Source organism: Lissotriton helveticus, chromosome 4_1 (assembly GCF_964261635.1).
Source record: "Lissotriton helveticus chromosome 4_1, aLisHel1.1, whole genome shotgun sequence".
NCBI lineage: Eukaryota > Metazoa > Chordata > Amphibia > Caudata > Salamandridae > Lissotriton > Lissotriton helveticus.
In genome coordinates this window covers 846484334-846505390 of record NC_136063.1, presented here as the reverse complement: position 1 = coordinate 846505390, position 21057 = coordinate 846484334, and the positions used below count along the sequence as shown (strand labels likewise).

General features: G+C 45.4%; 1 protein-coding gene across 1 annotated transcript; it reads right to left on the bottom strand.

Moving 5' to 3' along the window:
- Positions 1 to 5910: 5910 nt before the first annotated feature.
- On the bottom strand, positions 5911 to 14935 carry MC5R (melanocortin 5 receptor). The gene is made up of 2 exons (XM_078685701.1): positions 14777 to 14935; positions 5911 to 7150 (listed from the first exon to the last, which is right to left on the bottom strand). The coding sequence occupies exon 2, from the start codon at positions 7065 to 7067 to the stop codon at positions 6090 to 6092; it is 978 nt and encodes a 325-aa protein (XP_078541827.1). The 5' UTR covers positions 7068 to 7150; positions 14777 to 14935; the 3' UTR covers positions 5911 to 6089.
- Between the last annotated feature and the right edge of the window lie 6122 nt (positions 14936 to 21057).

Sequence of the window (21057 nt, the reverse complement as noted above, 5' to 3'; positions counted from 1 at the left end):
CGATAGAATAAATGTTAAATGAATGTGCTCTTCTTGCATAGGGAAAGCATAGCTGTATTTTTACGCCTGGTTTTAAGACAAAACTCCAGTCTGCAGATGGAGCCCAGAGAAACTGCAGCAAGGCTAGTCTGCATACTCACTGAACGGTTTGAGCCTCACGTTTACTTCCGGTCCATCAGTGCCCAAAGTAAGCTTTGTGCTGGGTCTGATATTCACCAAAGCTCTTTCAACAATGAGATTGACAGTCGTCAAACGTCATTACCTTCTCAATGCTTGTCCGCGGGCCGATATTAATTCAGTTGTAGGCCCCGGTCACAGACCGACGTGGCTGAAGTCCGCTTCGGGTAGCACGCGCCTCCAAAATTAGAACCTTACTAGGGGGCAGATTTATGTTTCCTGGCGCATCCCTGCAGATCAGCAGGGATGCGCCAGGAAACTTGCGACACGCATTTTAATTCCTCGTGCCACCACGGATGCGCCGCATTTACAATGCGCATCATGGCGTAAGGAAATGCAGATGCGTGTCGCATCTGCTACCATAACCTTGGCACAGTGCTGGAGTTGTGTTGCGGGTGCAACACAACTACAGCACTGTGCCAACCCTGCCCATGTCTTACATGGTGTGTCAAGCCTTCTGCCTGCTTCAAGCAGGCGCAAGGTTTTGACGAAGCGGGGTCGGAAAAGTGAATCTTGTAGATTTCACTCAGCAACTTTTTAGAGGCGTTCCTGTGCCGGAACGCCCCGCCCCAGAACACCCACGTGAAACCTGACGCAGGTTTCATGTGGCGCAAGGCTTTACAACGTGACGCATCTCCCAAAATGCGTCACGTTGTAAATACCCCTCAGCATGGTGCTGGCATTGCGCCGCCGCTGCGTCACAAAAGCAACGGCGGCGCAAAAGTGGTGTACGGGGCTTGTAAATATGCCCCTAGGTGTCTCCACAAAGAGGCCAAAGCTTCGCTGGGTAAGGAATCGTATCACCCACCCATGACAGACAGGCACACAGACTCCCAACGAGCAGGCATGATGAGCAAAGTAGGTCATTCTTCAACACCGTGAAGGTTTTAAACTCACCATCAACGTCTCCAAAGCACTGAATGCACACTCTCGGATCTACAAGATGAGTTTAAAGATTTTTTTTTTCAGTTAGTACATAAACAATATTACTCACACGATGCAATGATGAGCTACGCAGCTGTCCGCAAATGTTTTAATTTGAAGAGACTATATTTTTGCACCACCAGTGTTGCTCAAGTCAATGTCAAACATGAATGCCACAAAACATTAAAAAAATTATTTTTATGTATCATTTACAAAACCATCATTATGCAGCTGAAAGAACATATTTACATTAAGTCATGAGCAAAATAAATACATAATTTACTGTATAATATAAAGTAAATATATACATATATTTTATGATAACATATAAAAATATTGCAACACAGTTGCAAAGCATATGGGTGCAAATACATTCCATAAGCACATCCTCTGATGCGTTCAGATACTCATTAAGATACCTCATTTGGGTTTTCTTATTACTATTTTTTAACCAAAAATGTTGAGCAACATCCCAAACACTATAAAAGGTTAGCACTTCTCTATTTTTACCTAATCCATTAAAATATAATGAAACAATATACACCGTTGATTAAACATATGCAACATATATATTGTTTAATGGGAAAAGGCAAATGTGTGCTTAGTTCCCAGCAGCTACTTTGCTATTGAAAAGTACCGAATGCATTGAAAGTGAGCAGCAAATGAAAATATGTTGGCTCCTTCCTGTTTGTCTGGCAGTAGGAGGGGGCACAGATAAGTAGTGAAAACAATATACTGCAAGTAGCGTCTCCATGACAACGGGACCCACACCGCACACTGAAAATAGTACACCTCTGTTCAAACAAAACCAAGAGCCTTAGGGAGAAACAAGTATTCTTAGGAGCCGAGTAGTCCTATAGTTAGGCAACTTGCCAGATGACGCCTGTGTCTTAGTCTTTGGTCCATAGTGAATGAGTACTGACATTCATTAACCCATTTTTTGACTCTCTCTCTACCCAGTTTCTGGCTGGTTGATAATCAGCTAGCAGAAAAGCAGGACCTGCTGACACCTATGTAAATACCTTAGTTTAGGGGCCATGAGAAGAACTGGCATGATATGTCTACTCCATTCTCTGCACAATGAAACAGTCTTCCACAAAAGACATTGAGGTAGTTGCGAGACTGCATCAGTGGCAGAGCAAGGGTATAATTCGGTTAATCATTCAGCCTAATCAACCTCTCTCTCAGCAGTTTAGTCAAAAGCATAGTTGGCGTGACATTGCCCTCCCACGATTGTTTTGGGTTGTTTGTAATGGAGCTCGTCCCTTTGCTAGTCACCTCCTGTGGGTATTTAAAATAAGACTTTTGTTTCTTAGGTTCTAAATCTTGCACTAGACTTGAGGTTGGTAATTGGTCATACAACATTGACCTAATATGAGTCACCACATTCAATCACTAAAAGACTACACACTCACTTAATAGCATTTAGGGCGTGATTACAAGTTTGGAGGTGCAGCGACGGGTACGCCCCTCTGCCAAACCTGTGGTCGGGTAGCCCACCAGAATACAAGTGATTCTCATGTCTGGCGGACTTTTTATTATGTTCTCACAGTGGACCCCTGAAAATGGGCACTGACATGGGAACACTAAAGGCAGTTCCTGCACAGCATGGAATTTCTAGTCATGCAGTGACTAGAATGCATGCACACAGGGATCACATGTTGTACCCCCCTGCAAGCACCCCGGGGGACAGAGGCACAAGGGGGTCGTGTAGGGCTCCCTTTGTTTCCTCTCTTCCACGGTTTTCATGGAGGAGGAGCAACAATGAAAACCGTGGTAGAGAGGAAACTTGTAATATGCTTGTCAGGACCGCATCAGTCCCACCAAGCATATTGTGGTGTCCTGACAGCCGTAACACTGCCAGGGAATGGCATTTTTTGCTGGCGGCCGTGGTGGGGCAATGGCGGTCCGAACGCCCTAATTGTAATTACCACTGTATGTAGAAGTTCTATGTTCTTCGTTGTAACTGAAAACCTGGAAAGTGCAGCTGACAGGATAACCAAAGAAGTTGTCAGAGAGACAGACAATATGTTTCCCCCATCACTCTTGGCCACACTAAAGAGGAGTGATTCCAATTATAAGCATCTGAGGAAAGGTCCTGTGAAGTCCTGAAATGGAATGCACCCATGTAACTTCAAAAATTACTTGCACTGATTTAAGGTAATGTTTAATAAAAGGTATCCTTCTCTCCAAATGTTTTTCTTGCAATGGCAAGTGTTTGAAACGTTATCTTTGTTATATGCAGACATGGTCATCTGATGACTTACTTGCAACCAGGCATCTCCACAAACTCATTCTGTGTGATTCAAACATAAATATGTTTCCAGTGACAACCTACAGGGGTTTCCTATGCAAGGGGGCATCATCAAAAATGTTTCACAATTTGATCGTAGTCTCACAAAGTGTTGTAAATCGTTTGACTGGTGTAGTGCAGGTATATTGAATGAACTATTCATTCAAATCTAGGTAGTTTAGATACATTTCATAATTCATATAATTAATTACAGTTGCCAAGCACTCCTTCTCCCTTCAGGTAGCATGTTGCTGGAATCTCATACATGCTAACATTGGGGAAAGCGAAAGGGAGATTTTAACAAGATAAATGAGGGGAATTATTTTCCCTGTGAATTTACACTGGAGTGGGTGCAATTTCAGGAGGGAGAAAGCTAAATTAAAGTACTTTTTACTTTAAAAATCAGAAGTCTTCCACCTTATTCGGGTCTGTTGGTATGTGCGTTGGCTATCTCAATCTTCTCTTCTACAGTTATTAGAGAATCTGCTTTCTTTCTACAACAAAAAACATGAAAAAGTCCTTTGAACTCTGTGAATGAAAGATGTATCGGCACCAAGAAACCGCCCTAATGGTGCCAATGTTCTTAAGTAATACCATAAAATAACATGGTTATTTTCAGATGTGAAATGACTTGCTGCTGCCTATAGATGGGGGCACATTAACTTTTTTGATTGTTTTACGTTCACTCAGGATTGCCTAGATATGATGGTGTTCCACTAGTTACCAGCAAGATGCATCCTTTCCCTCATGGTCAAGCCAATCCTGATTATTGTAGAATTCTAAATGTCCACAAGTAATTGGATGTGCAGATTTCCTACGTTTGTTCGTGCAAACTTTTGATATTTCGCATGAGTATTTTGATTACCTCCATAGTTTGCAAACATTTCAGCAAACATTTCTGCGCGTGACTCTTCAAATTCAATTTGGGAATCTTCCTTTCCTTTTAAGTTACTTTGAGGAGAAAAGATTGTTAACATTCATCCAGTCTACATTTGCGAGGAAAAAAACTGTTTTAGAATCACTTAGCAACAACACATCCCTTTTAGGCATCAACTTGGCACTTGCAAGGAAATATTACTGGCACCGTTTCCAGCCCTTTCCATTAGTGTGATAGGAGAATCCTTTTTTAGAGTTGTAGTATTGTTTTGCTTCATTTGAACTAATTAGCCGAACACAAATGAAATCAATATTTTGTAGGTTAAAAATTCAGGACTGGAAACAATGTCAGTAATGGCTTGGAGGAAGGTGGTCACCCCATGTAATCCCCTCTTTATGTGAAATTGGGAAGCTGTCCTCAAGTGATCTGCAGCTGAATAATCCACACTCAAAATTCAGGACTTTTAACCTCATATATCAGACAACAAAATATCAATAGCTCATCGGTTGCTTCCTTTTAGGGATGCATTCAATGATACACTATTTTAAAGGATACAACATTTTAGAACTAGTAGAATGTCAGTGTCAATATAATCTTCATATAATATATATTCAGTGGAGCACACATTTTCCTGCCACATATGACATGACCAAACCTCGTCTTTGTAAAAAGTGTACAAAGATATGTTTATGCGAGCACATTTCGAACCCAACCCAAATTATTCCCTGTTCTGAGCAAATTCATTATAAATAGTGCACTTAGCTACACATTTCGTACCGCAGCAGCCATAAATAATACCAACTGCACTTCTACTGCGTATAACTCGTCAGCAATCACAGCTGAAAAGGTACCCTAGCACATATATATGGTTGTAAAACTATGTACTATTTGCTCCAGTGAGTTCGTTCTATAGTTTGTGGTATCTATTCACATTACATTCGTGTGTGTATCTGAACTGAAAGATTAACCTGTGCATAGGGATTTGAAGAGTTCAAGCCATTAAATACATTCGACACATTACATGTAAAGACACATATGTAAACATAAGTGTGTCCCTTTTCAAGACTCTGAATGCCATTTTGCCATGCCAAGCCCTGTTTTACTCATACATTACTTGAGATACGAAGTAGAGTGGTTTGTTCTTAGGGATATAGTTCAGACATAACATACAGGGTGACTTTGAGATGTAAAGCAGCAATGTAAGGGTTCCACCTTGTTGTTTCAGTCTGTTGAATGTAAGAAGGGTTACGCAGTGAGGAGGTTTCCAATCATGCAATTGTCACCCTGTCCATGAGTCGCAGAGTTCATCCATCCTTTAGGGAATTCCTAAAATAGACCACTCAGCTGGAGTTGCAACACAAAAACAGCCGCTCTCAAGGATGCTACTCCCTGAGTGTTCTTTTTGTCTTTCAAGTTGATCCTCTTCACTGTGAAAAGAATCTGTACTGGACATGCCTCTCTTAATCCTTGGAGCTCATTGACAGTTGACTTTTCAGATGATGGGGAGTAAGAGATGCCATGAAAACTCTCTCCATTCCCAGGGTTTGAACATATATGATAGATAAGTATAGCAGCAAATGTGAAATGTCTTTACCAATGGAGAACGGCATTTTGCCATTATGTCAAAGGGATACATTCTGTGAGCATTAATCCTAACAAACAAATGAATGAACTTGTCCCTGGAGCATGAACCACAGATTACAGAAAACAAAGACTTTCTTCTGATTCCCAGTGGTCAGTTCATATACTGCAGAAGTCACTGACCCTGGGCAGTGTATATTTTGCATTTTTTATCCCCAGATGGTAGAGGTGATATTTCTAATACTTGCTGGAAAGCCCACAAGCAGCTCTCAAGCCGTAGCAGCAAATGATCTCTTTGAAGGTCTTCCGCATCTCCTGACTACGGAAGGCGTAAATCAAGGGGTCGATGATAGAGTTGCACATAATGAGGATAAGGTACATGTTAAAGTGAGACATGAAACAGACGCAGTACAGGTTTTGTGGGCAGGAAATCATCAAAATGAGGTGGAGGAAGAATGGGGCCCAACAAACGATAAAGATGCCCAGCAAAATGGTCAGCGTGATGGCCCCCTTCATGCTGGTCCTTTGGTGGACCGAGTTGTAACCAGGCAGAGCGGCTATTCTCTTAACATGGGTTCGTGCGAGCATAAACATGTGAATGTACAAGGACACCATAAGAAACAGCAATGTGAAGAACATCGTGATGAGGCAAATAATGGAATATGTCGACTCATAGTAAACAATGAAGATAATCCCACAGCCTGTGCAGAAGGTCCATATACATGCAATAATGGCCCCAGCTCGCTTTACTGTCATGATGTTATGGTATCGCAGGGCATAGAAGATCGTGACATACCTGTCTACGGCTATTGCCAGCAAGCTGCACATTGAGGCTACAACAGAAATGCAGATCAAGGAATCAAAGATATTGTCTATCTGGCGCACAAAGGCCTCCTCTATGATCAGGTGGTTGTTGTTGATTAGATTGATGGTTATGGTCTCCCAAGCATTGGACACACTGACCAACATGTCTGCAACGGCTAAACTGCAGACAAAGAAGTACATCGGAGAGTGCAGATTCTTGTTCTTGAATATCGCCAAGATGACCAAGATGTTCTCAAGAAGGCTTATGATGCCAAGGATGAGGAAAACCTCAGTGGCTATGAACACTTGCTCACATGACCCAAGGTTGCTTTTCACAGTGGGTGTGCTTATGTTGCTCCCAGATGTGCTCAAATTTAATTCAGAGATATGTGGGTGTTGGGTTAGGTTCATCGCTGGAGGAAATTGCGTTTTTTATTTTCAGACAGGTGTTCTGCAAAGTTATCGAAGTGCATTTCCAAGAAAGTTGAAACACTCTGTCAAAGGGTGATATGAGCAGAGCAAACACGTGTTAGAAGCATGGAAAAAGCAAGTAAACGTGTTACATTATTATCAAGTGCTTAGCTATCAATGCTGGCCAAGAAGTGGATGCCACCTCTACATCATGTGCAAGGCATACAGACATAGGCTTCTTACATCAATAATTACATTTTATTCGATTTCAGCAGATTCTTGAGCATTGTACAGTACATACAAAAAAGACAAAATTAAGCATGAACCTTATACATTATAGACAACCAATCTTCTCACCCCACATTATGACACCATTTCTGAACTTGAGTACCCCAAGAATCAGCAAGGTTGTTTATTTCTTAGTGTAGGATAGTGGGTTACTGGTTGAGAGGGGTGAAACCCTACTCAAGCAGAAACCACAATCTCTGTCAGGGTGAAACACAAGCAAACCCCAAATTAACCTGCACTGAACCCTCTGGTAGCTTGGCACAAAGCAGTGAGGCTTAACTTGGAGACAATGTGCAACTTATATGTGCAGCACTTCAAGCAGTAATACACTGAACACACAACTAAAAGAAATCCAACACTGATTTAGGTCCAAATTTATTAAATGATTTTAGATCAAAATGAAATAAAATCTATTAATTCAACCGGGATATGCAATGTTAAAAATGTAGGGGAAAATAGTGCCTAGAAGCACCAGCTGTGAATATCTGGAGATGCCGGACTGGGACAAAGTCACAAGTTCATGCCTACTGAAATGGAGGGCGAGCAGGCTAGAGGGACCAAGTTAGGTCCCCTGTGCAAACCACCTTAAATCCTGGTTTGTGAAGCATTGCGAGATCCTGTGTCAAGTTGCACAGTGGCAGTTCTGAGGAAGCTGCTAGGCTGCAATGTGCAGTCCATGCGTCATCCTCGAGGATGCCTTTGATGAGAGGCTTGTGATGTGAAGTCCTGCATCAAAGATGCATTGTGCATTGGCGGGTCTAAAAGAAGCTGCGGTGCTGCGATGCGAATTCCTGCGTCATCATCAACGATACCGTTGACAAGTGGTTTGCGATGTAAAGCCTGCACTGAGGATGTGTCTCGTAGGGGCAAGTCAGAGGAGACTGCAGGCTCCAATGTGAAGTCTGGCATTGGGCATGCATCACTCTCCTAGCAATTCCAAAGTGGAACTGCTAGGAGATACATCACGCAGCATCAGTTCAGCCCACAGGCACAACTAGTCGGGCAGAACACCTTCAGGCCCACTTCCATGGGTACAGGACTGGGGTGGCACCACTTGGATGACAAGATTCACACCAGTCAGAGTCAAGGTGTTGGGTTTGAGGTGGTTGGAGCCTTTTCTGTCCCTGGCGCTCTGATCAAGAGGCCATCCAACTTGCCTTTGGAGTCCATCTGAGGGTCCTGGGTTCAAGATGCAGGTCCAGTCCTATTCACTCAGGCAGCAGGTCTGCAGGTAGCAGGGCAATACAGTGGCAGACCTTCTTGCAGAGCAGCACAGCAGTCCTTCAGAGTTTTCCACAGATTAAGAGTTGGGTTTAAGGGTTCATTATTTATACCTGGCATCCACTTTGAAGTAGGAGATGGTTTTGGAGGCGTTTTCGCCCCCAGAGGTGCTTGGAATTTCTTGCCTTCCTGTCTTGCTCCCAGCTTTTTGGGGCTCACAAAAGTATAATTACACACCCTTAATGAGAGTTTCCAGGCTGACCCTCTGTAATGTTCAAGTGCGGTAGGTGACAGCGCCTTCCCTTCATCAAGTCAGAGATGGCCCATCTTGCCAACACCTATTCCCTTTTGTCTCACTGTCTGGGAGCAGTACACAAAGACTGAAAGCCTGCTACACCGGGTCATGAGACCCAGGGTACAGGCAGCAGGCACCAAATGACTAGAACAAGAAAATGTCAACCTTCTACAAGTAGAGTTTTCAGAATTGTAACTTAGAATCCAATTTTACCAGTATAGAGGGCTTTAAATTGGAATTCTTTAGATACCAAACTCAATATTTCTACCTGCTCCCAAATGAAAGTCATCACTTAATAAATGTAATAAGTTAACTAAATATTATCCTACGGGGGAGGAAGGCCTTACAATAGCGAAAAGCATATTTAAAGGTGTTTACCATTGAGACATGTAATAGTTTAAAGCACATAGTCAACTTTTTAAATACACTTGACCCTGCTCTATGGGCTAGATAGTGCCCATCCTGGAGGAGACTAATATGTATTAAAAAGGAAGGTTTACGACTGGCAAAAGGCTTATTTTGCCAGGTCGAGATGGCTGTTTAAAAGTGCACACACAGACTACATTGGCAGGTTGAAAGGCTACTTAAGTGGGTGGCACAATCAGTACTGTAGGCCTACTAGTAGCATTTAATTTACAGGCCCAGTGTACAAGTAGTACCACTTTACTAGGGACTTACAAGTACATTTAAAGTACCAATTTGCTGAAATTCAATTTCACCATGTATAAAAGAGAAAACACAAGCACTCTAGCACTGGTTAGCAGTGGTAAGGTGAGCAGAGTCATGAAAGCCAACAGAAATATGCTTAGGAAACAGGAGGGTGAAGGGAAAATGTTTGGGGATGACCCTGCAGAAAGGGCCAAGTCCAAAACTTAGGTAGACTTTTTTGTTTTGTGATGAAGGTTTACACGTTTTGTTGATGAATGAGACTTTAAGACACTTTTTTCTTAGACGTCGGCAATGTGATTTGAAAGAAAGTACTCAAGACCTCTCAGAGCATTATTCATTTGGAGGTGTGGTCTAAGAAGTCTACGTAGGGTTGCAAGAATATTTTATGATATGGGGCACAATCCGCCATGGTCAATTTCCTTTTACATACCATTGTCTTGAGGGGTGTTACCTAAAATATTTACTAACTAATCCACGAATAAGATTCCCACAATCCACCCATCTGTTCAACGGAAGCACAGTACTCATGAAGTGACCTGGTAACCCTACGAGTGAGTAATCAATGCATCCTTCCAACAGGTGCGGTCCATCTAACTAAAACAATATCCTAGTAGACATTTAAGGCATAGCGAGAAAATGTTTAATAAATACCTCAATAAATACTTGAAAGTCATTTAGTTAACATTTTTGTATTGCCCTCTTAGCACTCCTGGTAGCTTAATGCATTCAGAATGCTAAGCTCTTTCTCAGCAAATGTATTTCAGTGGACATGACAACCACCCTCCTTTTCAAGCTGCCCACCCACAGTGAACAACACCCACCCTAGCCCTCATGATGCGTGTCCATGCATGCCACATAACTTTGACCATTTCAAACTATTAATGTGAGCATCCTAGACTGACATTAAAGTGTGTATCCCACTCGACGTTTCCACTGAATGGCAGAGGGTTGAAAGGACACTTGGATGACCGCTTGCTGGGCCCTTTAAGTGAGGGTCGAATGCTGAATGCTGATCACATACATCAAATGATGGTGATTTAAGACCCAGTGAATATACTATGTCAATGCCACAATCCCACTGGTCCAGTTAACTGCAGTTTAGCAGGGATAGTTTGCAGAGTTAAAAGTATGTCTGTAGCTGGCAATGCAACACCATTTCACAGTATTCTAGTGAACTGCATGCAGTTGAATGTTCAGGCTGCAACAGTTTGTGGTCATATGCTACATTCCTGATAACAGTGTGTCAGTTTTGGAGCTGCACAGGGGTACCAGTCGCTACAAGCCGTTATTTTAGGAATAGTAGAATATGTTTCCTTTAATAGCATAAACTTAAAACTCAACTGCTCTGATGAGCTCTTTAGAACTTGTCAGATAAAGGAACTACTACATATAGGGAAGAGGGATGTGACCAAGATCACACAAGTTGATCAAGTGGGAAAGACAAGGTTAAATCGCAGGTTTGAAATGTTTAAAGTCAGGAAAGTTAGCAGCCAGACTATTTCCTCTTCAAATGTGTAACTGATGCCAATCCACGGCCTTCAACATTCAATGCACAAGTTGGTTACCTTAAGGAAAACAACAAAATGATAGCTAGCCTACATATATCGGATATTTTGCACTGTAGATACCAACTTATTGATAACAAAGTTCTATGTGGCAAAACAGCCAGAATGGGAGATTTCTTTGTAGGCTATTTGCCTTTCTGTGTCAAACGGTCACCTGTTTATAGGCATCTTATTTTCAACATTAAAATCCGCACAATAAAGCGTGCAAATCAGCTTCAACTATCCAGAAGAATGAAAAGCTGGTAAAGAAATCCATATAGCCTCTTAACTACATTTTTGATTGAATCATTTGCATAACAGATTGAGGGGCATATGATCAAGACAGGCGATAAAATTACCGCAGTATTAGCGGCAGAAAACTGCTGCTAAAATGGCGATAATGGGCTTCATAATATGCTCTATGGAATTCCTATTGAAGCTCATGTTAGATGTGAAGGACATCTAACATGGGTTTTAATTGGAATTCCCTAGAGCATATTATAAAAGCCCATTATCGCTGTTTTAGCGGCTAAAAAGGCGATAATTGTATTGCCTGTCTTGATAATATGCCCCTGAGTGTTTGTATGTTCTTCAAGAGGTGCATAGCAATATCACTATATTCTGATCATGAATCACCCCCTCCGCCCCCACATCTGCTGTGTGCTTAGAATCCGTGCCAGGTGGCTTGTTGTAAACCAATCCCAGAACAATGCTGGGGACTGCAATGACAAGTACCAACTCGGGCTTTATCACACTGTAGACAGAGCGCCAAGTGGGCAGGTTCTATTGGAAAGAACGTTGGGGAGAGGAGTTGGCCTAAGGGCTAGGGCGTCGACCTCTAATCTGAGGAACTGGATTTGAGTCTCGGCAATGACGCTGAACGGGAAACATCACTTACAAAGCAACTTTTACCACGCAATGCTTTTACATCGCAGCTTTTACAATGCAAACCATTACAACGCATTGCGCTGGGGGGCGCTCTAGGATAGGGAATACGTTTAATTTACTGTCCAACACCTTCCCTAGTGTCCACGGGGACTGGAGTTGGAATAGTAAATTAAACTATTCACTATCCAGCACCCCAAAGCGCTATACGTTGTAATGGTATGCGTTGTAAAACTCGCGTTGTAAAAGCATGCGATGTAAAAGCATGCGTTGTAATGTCGTACATCCACGCTGAACATCCTGTGATTCTGGACGAGTCACTGAATCTCCCTGTGCTTAACAAAAATGAATGTGTCCTCATGTAATGCAACTGGTGCTATGTAAAGCGCACTGATACCTGATTCGGTCAAGTTCGTGCTATATAAAACCCTGTTATAAAAGGGAAAAAAATGTTTCTAAAAGGGAAAAAAAATGTTTCTGAGCATTTTAATTTTTTTCAGAACAGTTCCTGTAGTTAATTAACAAACGTTTCAGAGCAGTTAATGTTGACCTTCTGTTTCCTCAGGCTGAAATGGCAGTAGAGGGTCTCCTGTATTGTGAAACGAGAGAAGAGACACAGCTTGAAAAAAGCAAGCCCCCTTACAGGGTGCCTTCAACCTTAAGGAAATGTAATGTGTGCAACTGGTTAATCAGCAAATCTTGAGGCTCGTTGGGAGCCGGTACAGGCTTTAATAGATGGAGTCATTTGAATCTACAATGTGACAAGGAGTTATTCTTTTAGGGAGGTGCTGCAAGGGTGTTACTAGTCCTAGAATGCATTTTTAATGGATACCTTTAAAAAGGTTTGTGCTAGATTCAGGCTGACTGTGTATTGTTAAAAGTCAACATTTTTAGAGCACTTTAATACTGAAGGGCTAATTTATGAGAGGCATATGCTGCCAGAACGTCCCATTTATTGACACTCCGGCGGCCAGCCACTGCCCGTGCAGGTAAGAGCGGTGGGCTGTGGGGCCATGTTGGTGGGGGGAGGGGCAATTCAACAGACAACCACAAGGGAAAATTAAATAAATAATTAATTTTCCCTTGTCGGCTGTTGAAACCCCCCCGACCCGGCCTCACCGCTCTTACCTGCATGGGACACAGCTGCCAGAGGCGCAAGCCTTTCCTTACTCTGCATCGAGGAGGCGTTCCATGGGCGTTGCAGGGAGTTTTCCCACGCAGTACCCATGGATTTTGACTCTGCCCCAGATTTACCTAATCAAGTGACCTGGGGCAGTGCCAAAACGTTACCTCTCCGGAGAGCAGGTGTAACGAGGAGAAACATTTTTCTTCCTCCTTATTTTTTCCTCTTCCATGTGTATGCAGTACATATGGAAAGATGACAACACCTCTTCGGATTGTTTTGTACAGGCAGGTGCCCCTTCCTGCACAAAAACATTAATGGCTGCAATGGGAGCACCCCTTGCACCATGGTGCAAGGGCACCCATGTTGGCGCTAGGCAGCAAATTGTGTGCCAGAGCAGGGGGAAGGGACAGGAATGCACCGCATTTCATAAATGCAGTGCATTCCTACCCTTTCGTATTGGCATAGGGCAGGGCAGGGCAGCAAGCAGACTTGCAGCACTGCACTATGTCAATTCCTCATAAATGAGGCCCTGAATCTTTTGCCACATATTGCACACCTGTCAACCTCTTGAATAAAAAAAGTGATATTTTAAGAGGATAATCTCATTAGGTGAATGTGGAAGGCACACAAAAAAGGTGGATGACACCTGCAAATTATGGGTGAGTTGACAGATATGACTTTGTGACAGCCTATCTTATTCTCTGTATACTACAGCTGTAGCATGAACAGAATAAAATAGCCTATCTAACAATGTTTGTAATGTTTTCGTTTTAAACTGGAGCATCCTATTTTATGCAATCTGTAATACATTTTTAAACTAATGAAATCCATATTCACAGCGCTTCCTGTCACAAGCTGGGGATTCATATCTTCAACTCAATCTATTCCCCAGGGCTCTAACCAGGGTTCAAATGAACGACACACAGATGTCTGAAATCCTCACGCTAACAAACTTGGCTTTCCTTTCCAGAACAATGCATTTCCCACTGATCACTTTAACGTGCATCTAATTTTCACTTAAAGGTGTGTGCATTATATTGTATTCGCAAATGCCTTCGGGTGAAGTGCCTACAATTTAGTGGCAAGATATTTTGTTTTTTTTAGCCACGTCACTCACCCCTAGCTCAGCTCTGTAGGCAGAATGGCCGCAGGCACTCAGTCTCATAATTAATTTGTTGTTGTTTGCAGTTTAAGAGCTGGCTGTATTAAATATGCGTAGTGCTGTAAATGGGCAGGTACTCACAGGTACTGCGTACCTGCTCCTATTGAATTTGAAAGGCCGAGGACTAGCACTTTTTAGCAGGGGTGCAACACTTTTAATAGGAGAGTACCAGCAATTCTCAGTAGCAATAGGTACTCCGAATCAGTCGGTCCCTACATGTTCATATATTTCCATTTCAAACACGGAGTATGGTGTTCCCGGGGAGGGTAGAAGTGCACATACTTGTTTCCCTTTCTTTTAAGTGAGGTGTCCCGTGAGCGGGGGCTTCGGGGAGGGTAAGAGGTCAAACGCTCAAAATTATATCTGACAACAAACGGCATATTGTTTCTACATTTAGCATACCACACAACGCAAATACTGTATAAACGTATAGCCTGAGCCGGTGCAACCTCGAGTGATAAAAAATGTTTCTACGTGTTAACGATAAATTCTAGTTCAATGGTGGAATAAATTCCTCACCTGATATTAGATTTCGTCTGCACATCTTCGGATAATGCTGCAGCTCTTGTCGTCTTTTTGAATCGCCCGGCAGTTGGGAGTTTCAGTTCTCATTTGAGGATTTTGCTCGACCAGATAGTTGAAGAAAAACAAAACATCGCTATCTCCAAAAGCAATTTAGAAATGGTTGTTTTTACGTATAAAGAGGTACAGCTGATCTACATGCATCCCAGGGAGCGAAAGCTGCCCCTGAATTTCCTCACTTGCTACGGAACTGTGCTTTTATATCTCTTTGGGCTATTGACTTCACAGCTTTAATAAGACCCCGCCTCTTTCTCGAATACAAGTTGCCGTCGAGAAGCAAAGAAGGTTGAGTGTTGGCAGCCACCTAGTGGACACATGCGTCATTCTCCCCTTACACCTGCAGCTGCAAACTGTATTTCCATTCGTTTTAGATGCAAACAGGTTAATCATTTAAAGAAGAGCTTTGAAGTGGCTAGTCTTGACTTTGCCGCATCAACATAATAGCCGACAAGAAGAGCACGTTTACCACTGTTTTCTACCCTTGCTCCTTTTATACGAACTAAAAGGAGAGAGAGACTGCTCTTGTAACGTAAGTTCCACTAGCCTTATAAACATTTCAACATAAATATCAATTTCCCTTTAAATGCTGATGTTAGAATTGGGTGTCCCTGGTTGGCGCAAGTATGCACTTGTGACAAGCAGGGACCCTCTCCTCTAAGTCAGGGCGAAGGATGACCCCTTAGAATTACCCTTGCTCACCCTCTAGGTGCGTGGCGTGAGCAGCCAAGGCTAATCTTCAGGCGTTAGTTAGTTAAGCATTTGTAATCACACACACAGTAAAATATACCAATCCCCCCACAAATGGACACCAGGCTGTAAATATATAAAAATACGCTTCTTTATGTAAAAATATATATATGTAACTCAACAGACTTATCACAAGACCAAATAACGTTTTTGTTGCACCACAGGTTGTAAATAGGCAAAGGCTCTTAGTTGTAGCTTTCAATGGTTGTTTGTTTGTTCCACGAAAATAATTCAATTGGTTTCCTTCAGAAAAATAGTTCTGTAAGTGTTCTCTCCGTGTTATCCCCTTTCAAAGGAGAGTCTCTCTCTGTCCTGGGGCTTTGGGACCCTCCCCGGGCCTTCGGAGCGCCTCTCCTGCCTTCAAGGGTGAAACTGACACAGCCCCTACCAACTCTCACGCATCTCGCGGTATGCTTGGAATGGATACCAGAGAGGGCCTCGAAGAAACCCTGGGCCTTTTCCAGAGGTGGGGGCTCTCAGCTGCAGTGAGGAGCAGGGAGGGGTGAGAGGAGCCTCTGGGGCCAAGGCACCTTCAGGAATGCTTTCTTTCAGGAATTGTCAGTGCAGAGGGGTCCCTTCTGACAGCGGAGGATCTCCGGGAGGCAAGGCACCCTTCACAGTGCGGGGTGCGGCCTCTCCTGGGGGGGCAGAGCAAGGCAGGGCAGCCGGGTGCAATCAGATGCACGGGGTCCAGGCTGCTCGAGTCCCCGGGATTCCGGCGGGAGGGGCTGAAGTCTCCTCAAGGGCTCCGTGAAGCAGGCAGGGGTAGAGGAGCAGCCGGCCTTAGCCCTGGGGCAGAGAGCGACTCCGGGTGGAGCGAGGCTCTCAAGGGCAAGAGGGCAGGCTGGCTCCCGAGTACCACGGCCCTAGGAGGGGGCGAGAGGGGGCAGACTTCACCTCCGGCGGGAGGAAATACTCGGCCTCAGGCAGGGGACGAGCCAAAGCACAGGAGAACCCACTGGTCCTGGGGTTCAGTTCAGGGGGCAAGCTCAATCAAGCCCTTGGAGAAGGTTTAGAGCACAAGTCTGCAAAGTCTTTTAGCAAAGTCTTCTCCTCTCCTTCCTCAGCAAGGCAAGCAGCAGGCCAGTCCTTCCAGCGTCTTCTTCTCCTTCTATTCGGGCAGAGGTTCTTTGTGGTAAAACAGGATTCTGATTTACAAGGAGCAGGGCTCCTACTTTTATACACAGTTTCTTTTGTTCTCACTGGCCAGGGGGGCCTCTGCATAACTGCTCTCAGCTCCTGAGCACTTGTGGTGGGTACTTCTGCTTCTGCATTCAGTGTGAGGGCAGGCACATCAGCCGCTCCCCAGGGGGGCGGAGCCGGCATTGTGAGGACAGGGGCAGCCTGAGCACTCTGTTGACAAGCTTCGGTCCTTCCTGGGCCAGGTGCAGGCTGAGTCATCAGTCGCTCCCCAGGAGGGCGGAGCCAGCATTGTGGTGGCAGAGCACAGCCTGATGCATCATTCAGGGGAAACTCCCACCACCCACTAAGGTGTCATCCTGCTATTCACAACCTGTCAACTCCCAGCCCTGTCACTCACACAACTCAGACAGTCAGATACACACACAAGCAGAGGCGGGCTGAAATAGTTAGACAAGCAAATGCTAGCTTTCTAAAAGTAGCATTTGCAAACACAGGATATTAAAATAAACTTTACTAAAAGAAGTATTTTATTATTCTGAGTTCAGGCATACTAAACATTAATTTCTACCAGGTTCCCTGAGCCTGCTGGGATTGTAGAGTGTAATAATTCCAGCAGCCCATCTGGCCTAGAAGGGAACTGGTAGCCTTACAATAGTGAAAAACGAATTTGGCAGTAATTCACTATTAGAACATGCCACACACATCAGGGCATGTTCTACCTTATACTTACAATGCACCCTGCCCTCAGGCCTACCATAGGGGTGACTAGTATGAAGTTAAGGGAAGGTTTAGGGGCTGGCAAGTGTGTGCACTTGCCCAGCCAGTGTGGCAGTACCAGACTGCACGCAGGTTCTGCAATGGCAGACCCTAGACACATTTTAAGGCTGCTTCTGTGGGTGGCGCAACCAGCGCTGCAGGCCCACTAGCAGTATTGGCATTCACAAGCCCTGGCACTCCTAGTGCACTTTACTAGGGACTAACAGTAAATCCAATGAACCAATCATGGACATCAATCACATGTACACTTTTCAGTAGGGAGAGCATATGCACTTTGGCACTGGTCAGCAGTGGCAAAGTGCCCAGAGTCATTAAACCAACAAAAACAGGTCAGAGAGAGTATTGGAGGAAGGCAAAAAGTTTAGGGATGACCCTGCCAAGAGGCCCAGGTCCAACACAACCCCCTTCCAGCCAAAACGCAGGGTAGACCAATCACCACTGTGATGGGCTTCCCTGCTTAGGGCGATAGAACATGGACCTGGCCCGCAACAGCAGGGGCACACTCCAGTTCTACGCCAATCTGAACCTATTTCAAATCCTCTGTCCACACTCTCAGGGTCCACCCCGCTGATCAATGGGGCACCCTTCTCTTCCTCTGTGGACACCACCTGTGCAGCCTCTAACCTTAACTTGCTCACAGGTGTGTCCCAACAGACAGACATCAAGTCATAGCGGCCACTGACAGTAGTCAGAGATGAGACCCAGGCCTCATGCCTCTCAGGGCTCTCAAACCTCTGTGGCATTAGAGAGTGGGGGGCAGTAGCCCCAGGTGCTTGGCACCCTTTGTCCACTCTCCCTCCTGTCAGGTCAGGTATGTCATCCTGGCACTGACCCACCAGCCCCAGGTCTGTACCAGGCGGCTGTACCAAAGACTGGGGTGGCCTTTCCCACACCCGGTCCTCCTCCTTGGGGCTCTGTACCCTCCCACCTGGAGTGGTACCCCCTTCCAGAATTGTCAGGGCACCTGTGGCAGGTGACCTGCACAATTCGCCCACCAGTTCAGGGGTGCTATCCTGCAACTGGGGCACCAGGTCAGGGGGGACACCCTGCACCTGGCCCTTAAACCTAGGGTCTAAACCCTCAAGTTGACCCGGGGTCAGAGGCGAGGACTCCCTCCCTCTGCACCCCTTTCCAGAGTACTGCCCACTCCCAACCGGAGTGGTACCCCTAGAAGCGACATGGGCCAGGACACTGATTACAGTGGTCCTGCCCTCCAGGTCAGACAACACCTGACCCTGGCTTCTCAACTCAGGGACCCAACCCTGCAGTTGAACACTTGCCTGGCGCACCAGGACTTTCCGGGGAGCACGCCTGCCCCCCCTGAGGGTGGCACATAGCTCATGTGTCGTGCGACAGTCTGCCCGGCGCAGATCTCCCAACCCCTGTCCCTCTGACAGTGCGGGAAGATCCCCCAGGACAGAAGTGGTGTCCCCCTGGTCATTCACTGGGGACGCAGCCCTGCTGGCTGGCCCCTGACCCACTGGTTCTTCCACTGGGGACTCTTTCCCCCTCTCGCCCCTCTTTCTGGACTTCTGCACCCTCCCAACTGGAGCGGTACTGCCAGTCACCAGAACTACTGGAGCCCTGTTTACAGAGCCTCCACGTTCTCTAGCCACTGGGGGATCCCCCTTAAAGGGTGACTCATCCGGACAGCCTAGGCTCCCCACCTGGTGTTCCCTTAAAGAACCATCCAGGCTCTGAGACTGAGGTTGGGCACTACCGGGACAACACCCATTCTCACTCCTTCCCCTTAAGGACAGGACGTGAGGCCCTACACCCCTCTCACTGCTACAGGACCTAGCTGGGCTACTCTGCGCCACTTCCACCACTCTGGGCTGGAAGATACATGAGCCACTCCCCACAGGATCACACCCCAATGCCTCTCCAGACCCTCTGGAATCCACCACAAGGTCTGCCTCCAATGTGAGCTCCCTGGGGTCAGAGAACTCACTCTCAAACAGGTGTTGGCATAGCTCTGGAAAACTGGGACTTAAAGTATGCTCTCCCACAATTGGATTACACAGCCCCTTAGCAGAGTTAACCAAACTATCCTTCACCTCCCCATCCAGCGCCTCACACACATACTCCACACCATTCTTCTGAGACTGGCCAGACAGTAGCGGACTGTCTCTGTCACACAACCCACACTCTTCTGGGCGGTCCTTACACTCACCCACCAGGACCTCAACCATGGGGGAATCCCTCCCACCACTAGGACCATGAACTCCTACGCCAGCCACCCTATTCCCTTCAGGGACGCTGCGCACTACTGGAGCTACCTCATGCCCTTGAACCTCCTGGTGTAAGTTAACCCCCTCCAAGTCAGGTGCCATATCTCTAGGTGAGCGCGCTATGCTGTCAGCACTAGATACCTGAATGTTGCTGCCACCAGCTGAGCTGGACTCCACCTCCAGCCCAGCAAAACTCAATCCGCGAGCTACACAAATCTCTGGATGTTGGGCTGAAGCCCTCCTGGCTTCAAGCTCCAAGTCAAGTTCTTTCATCCTCAAGTAGTGAGCTCTTTGGTGTTTTAGCGCCTCCATGGCTAATTTTTGGCTTTCCATTGCCAATTTATGCTTGTCCATTTCCATTTGTCCTTTTAATTTCGCCATCTCTATTTCATGTGCCCTGGTTGCTGCCCTGTCTGCCAACTCCTCTGGCGACAGGCATCTGGTTGCTGCCTTTTCCATCCTCACTGAACCAGGCATGACGTTTCACAAGCACATGGAGATCTCCCAGCAAAATTATAAAAGTGGAAACCTGTGGCTGCGTTATAGGTCTGCTCTCCCTATGTGGTGATCAGCAATTCACTGTATGTCAACTACAAATGCAAATTCGCAAATCCTCACCGCTGCGTCCAATGTTAGAATTGGGTGTCCCTGGTTGGCGCAAGTATGCACTTGTGACAAGCAGGGACCCTCTCCTCTAAGTCAGGGCGAAGGATGACCCCTTAGAATTACCCTTGCTCACCCTCTAGGTGCGTGGCGTGAGCAGCCAAGGCTAATCTTCAGGCGTTAGTTAGTTAAGCATTTGTAATCACACACACAGTAAAATATACCAATCCCCCCACAAATGGACACCAGGCTGTAAATATATAAAAATACGCTTCTTTATGTAAAAATATATATATGTAACTCAACAGACTTATCACAAGACCAAATAACGTTTTTGTTGCACCACAGGTTGTAAATAGGCAAAGGCTCTTAGTTGTAGCTTTCAATGGTTGTTTGTTTGTTCCACGAAAATAATTCAATTGGTTTCCTTCAGAAAAATAGTTCTGTAAGTGTTCTCTCCGTGTTATCCCCTTTCAAAGGAGAGTCTCTCTCTGTCCTGGGGCTTTGGGACCCTCCCCGGGCCTTCGGAGCGCCTCTCCTGCCTTCAAGGGTGAAACTGACACAGCCCCTACCAACTCTCACGCATCTCGCGGTATGCTTGGAATGGATACCAGAGAGGGCCTCGAAGAAACCCTGGGCCTTTTCCAGAGGTGGGGGCTCTCAGCTGCAGTGAGGAGCAGGGAGGGGTGAGAGGAGCCTCTGGGGCCAAGGCACCTT

Bases quoted from the DNA above. Each gene is read 5' to 3' on its own strand.
- MC5R (XM_078685701.1), bottom strand. From the start codon at position 7,067: ATGAACCTAACCCAACACCCACATATCTCTGAATTAAATTTGAGCACA.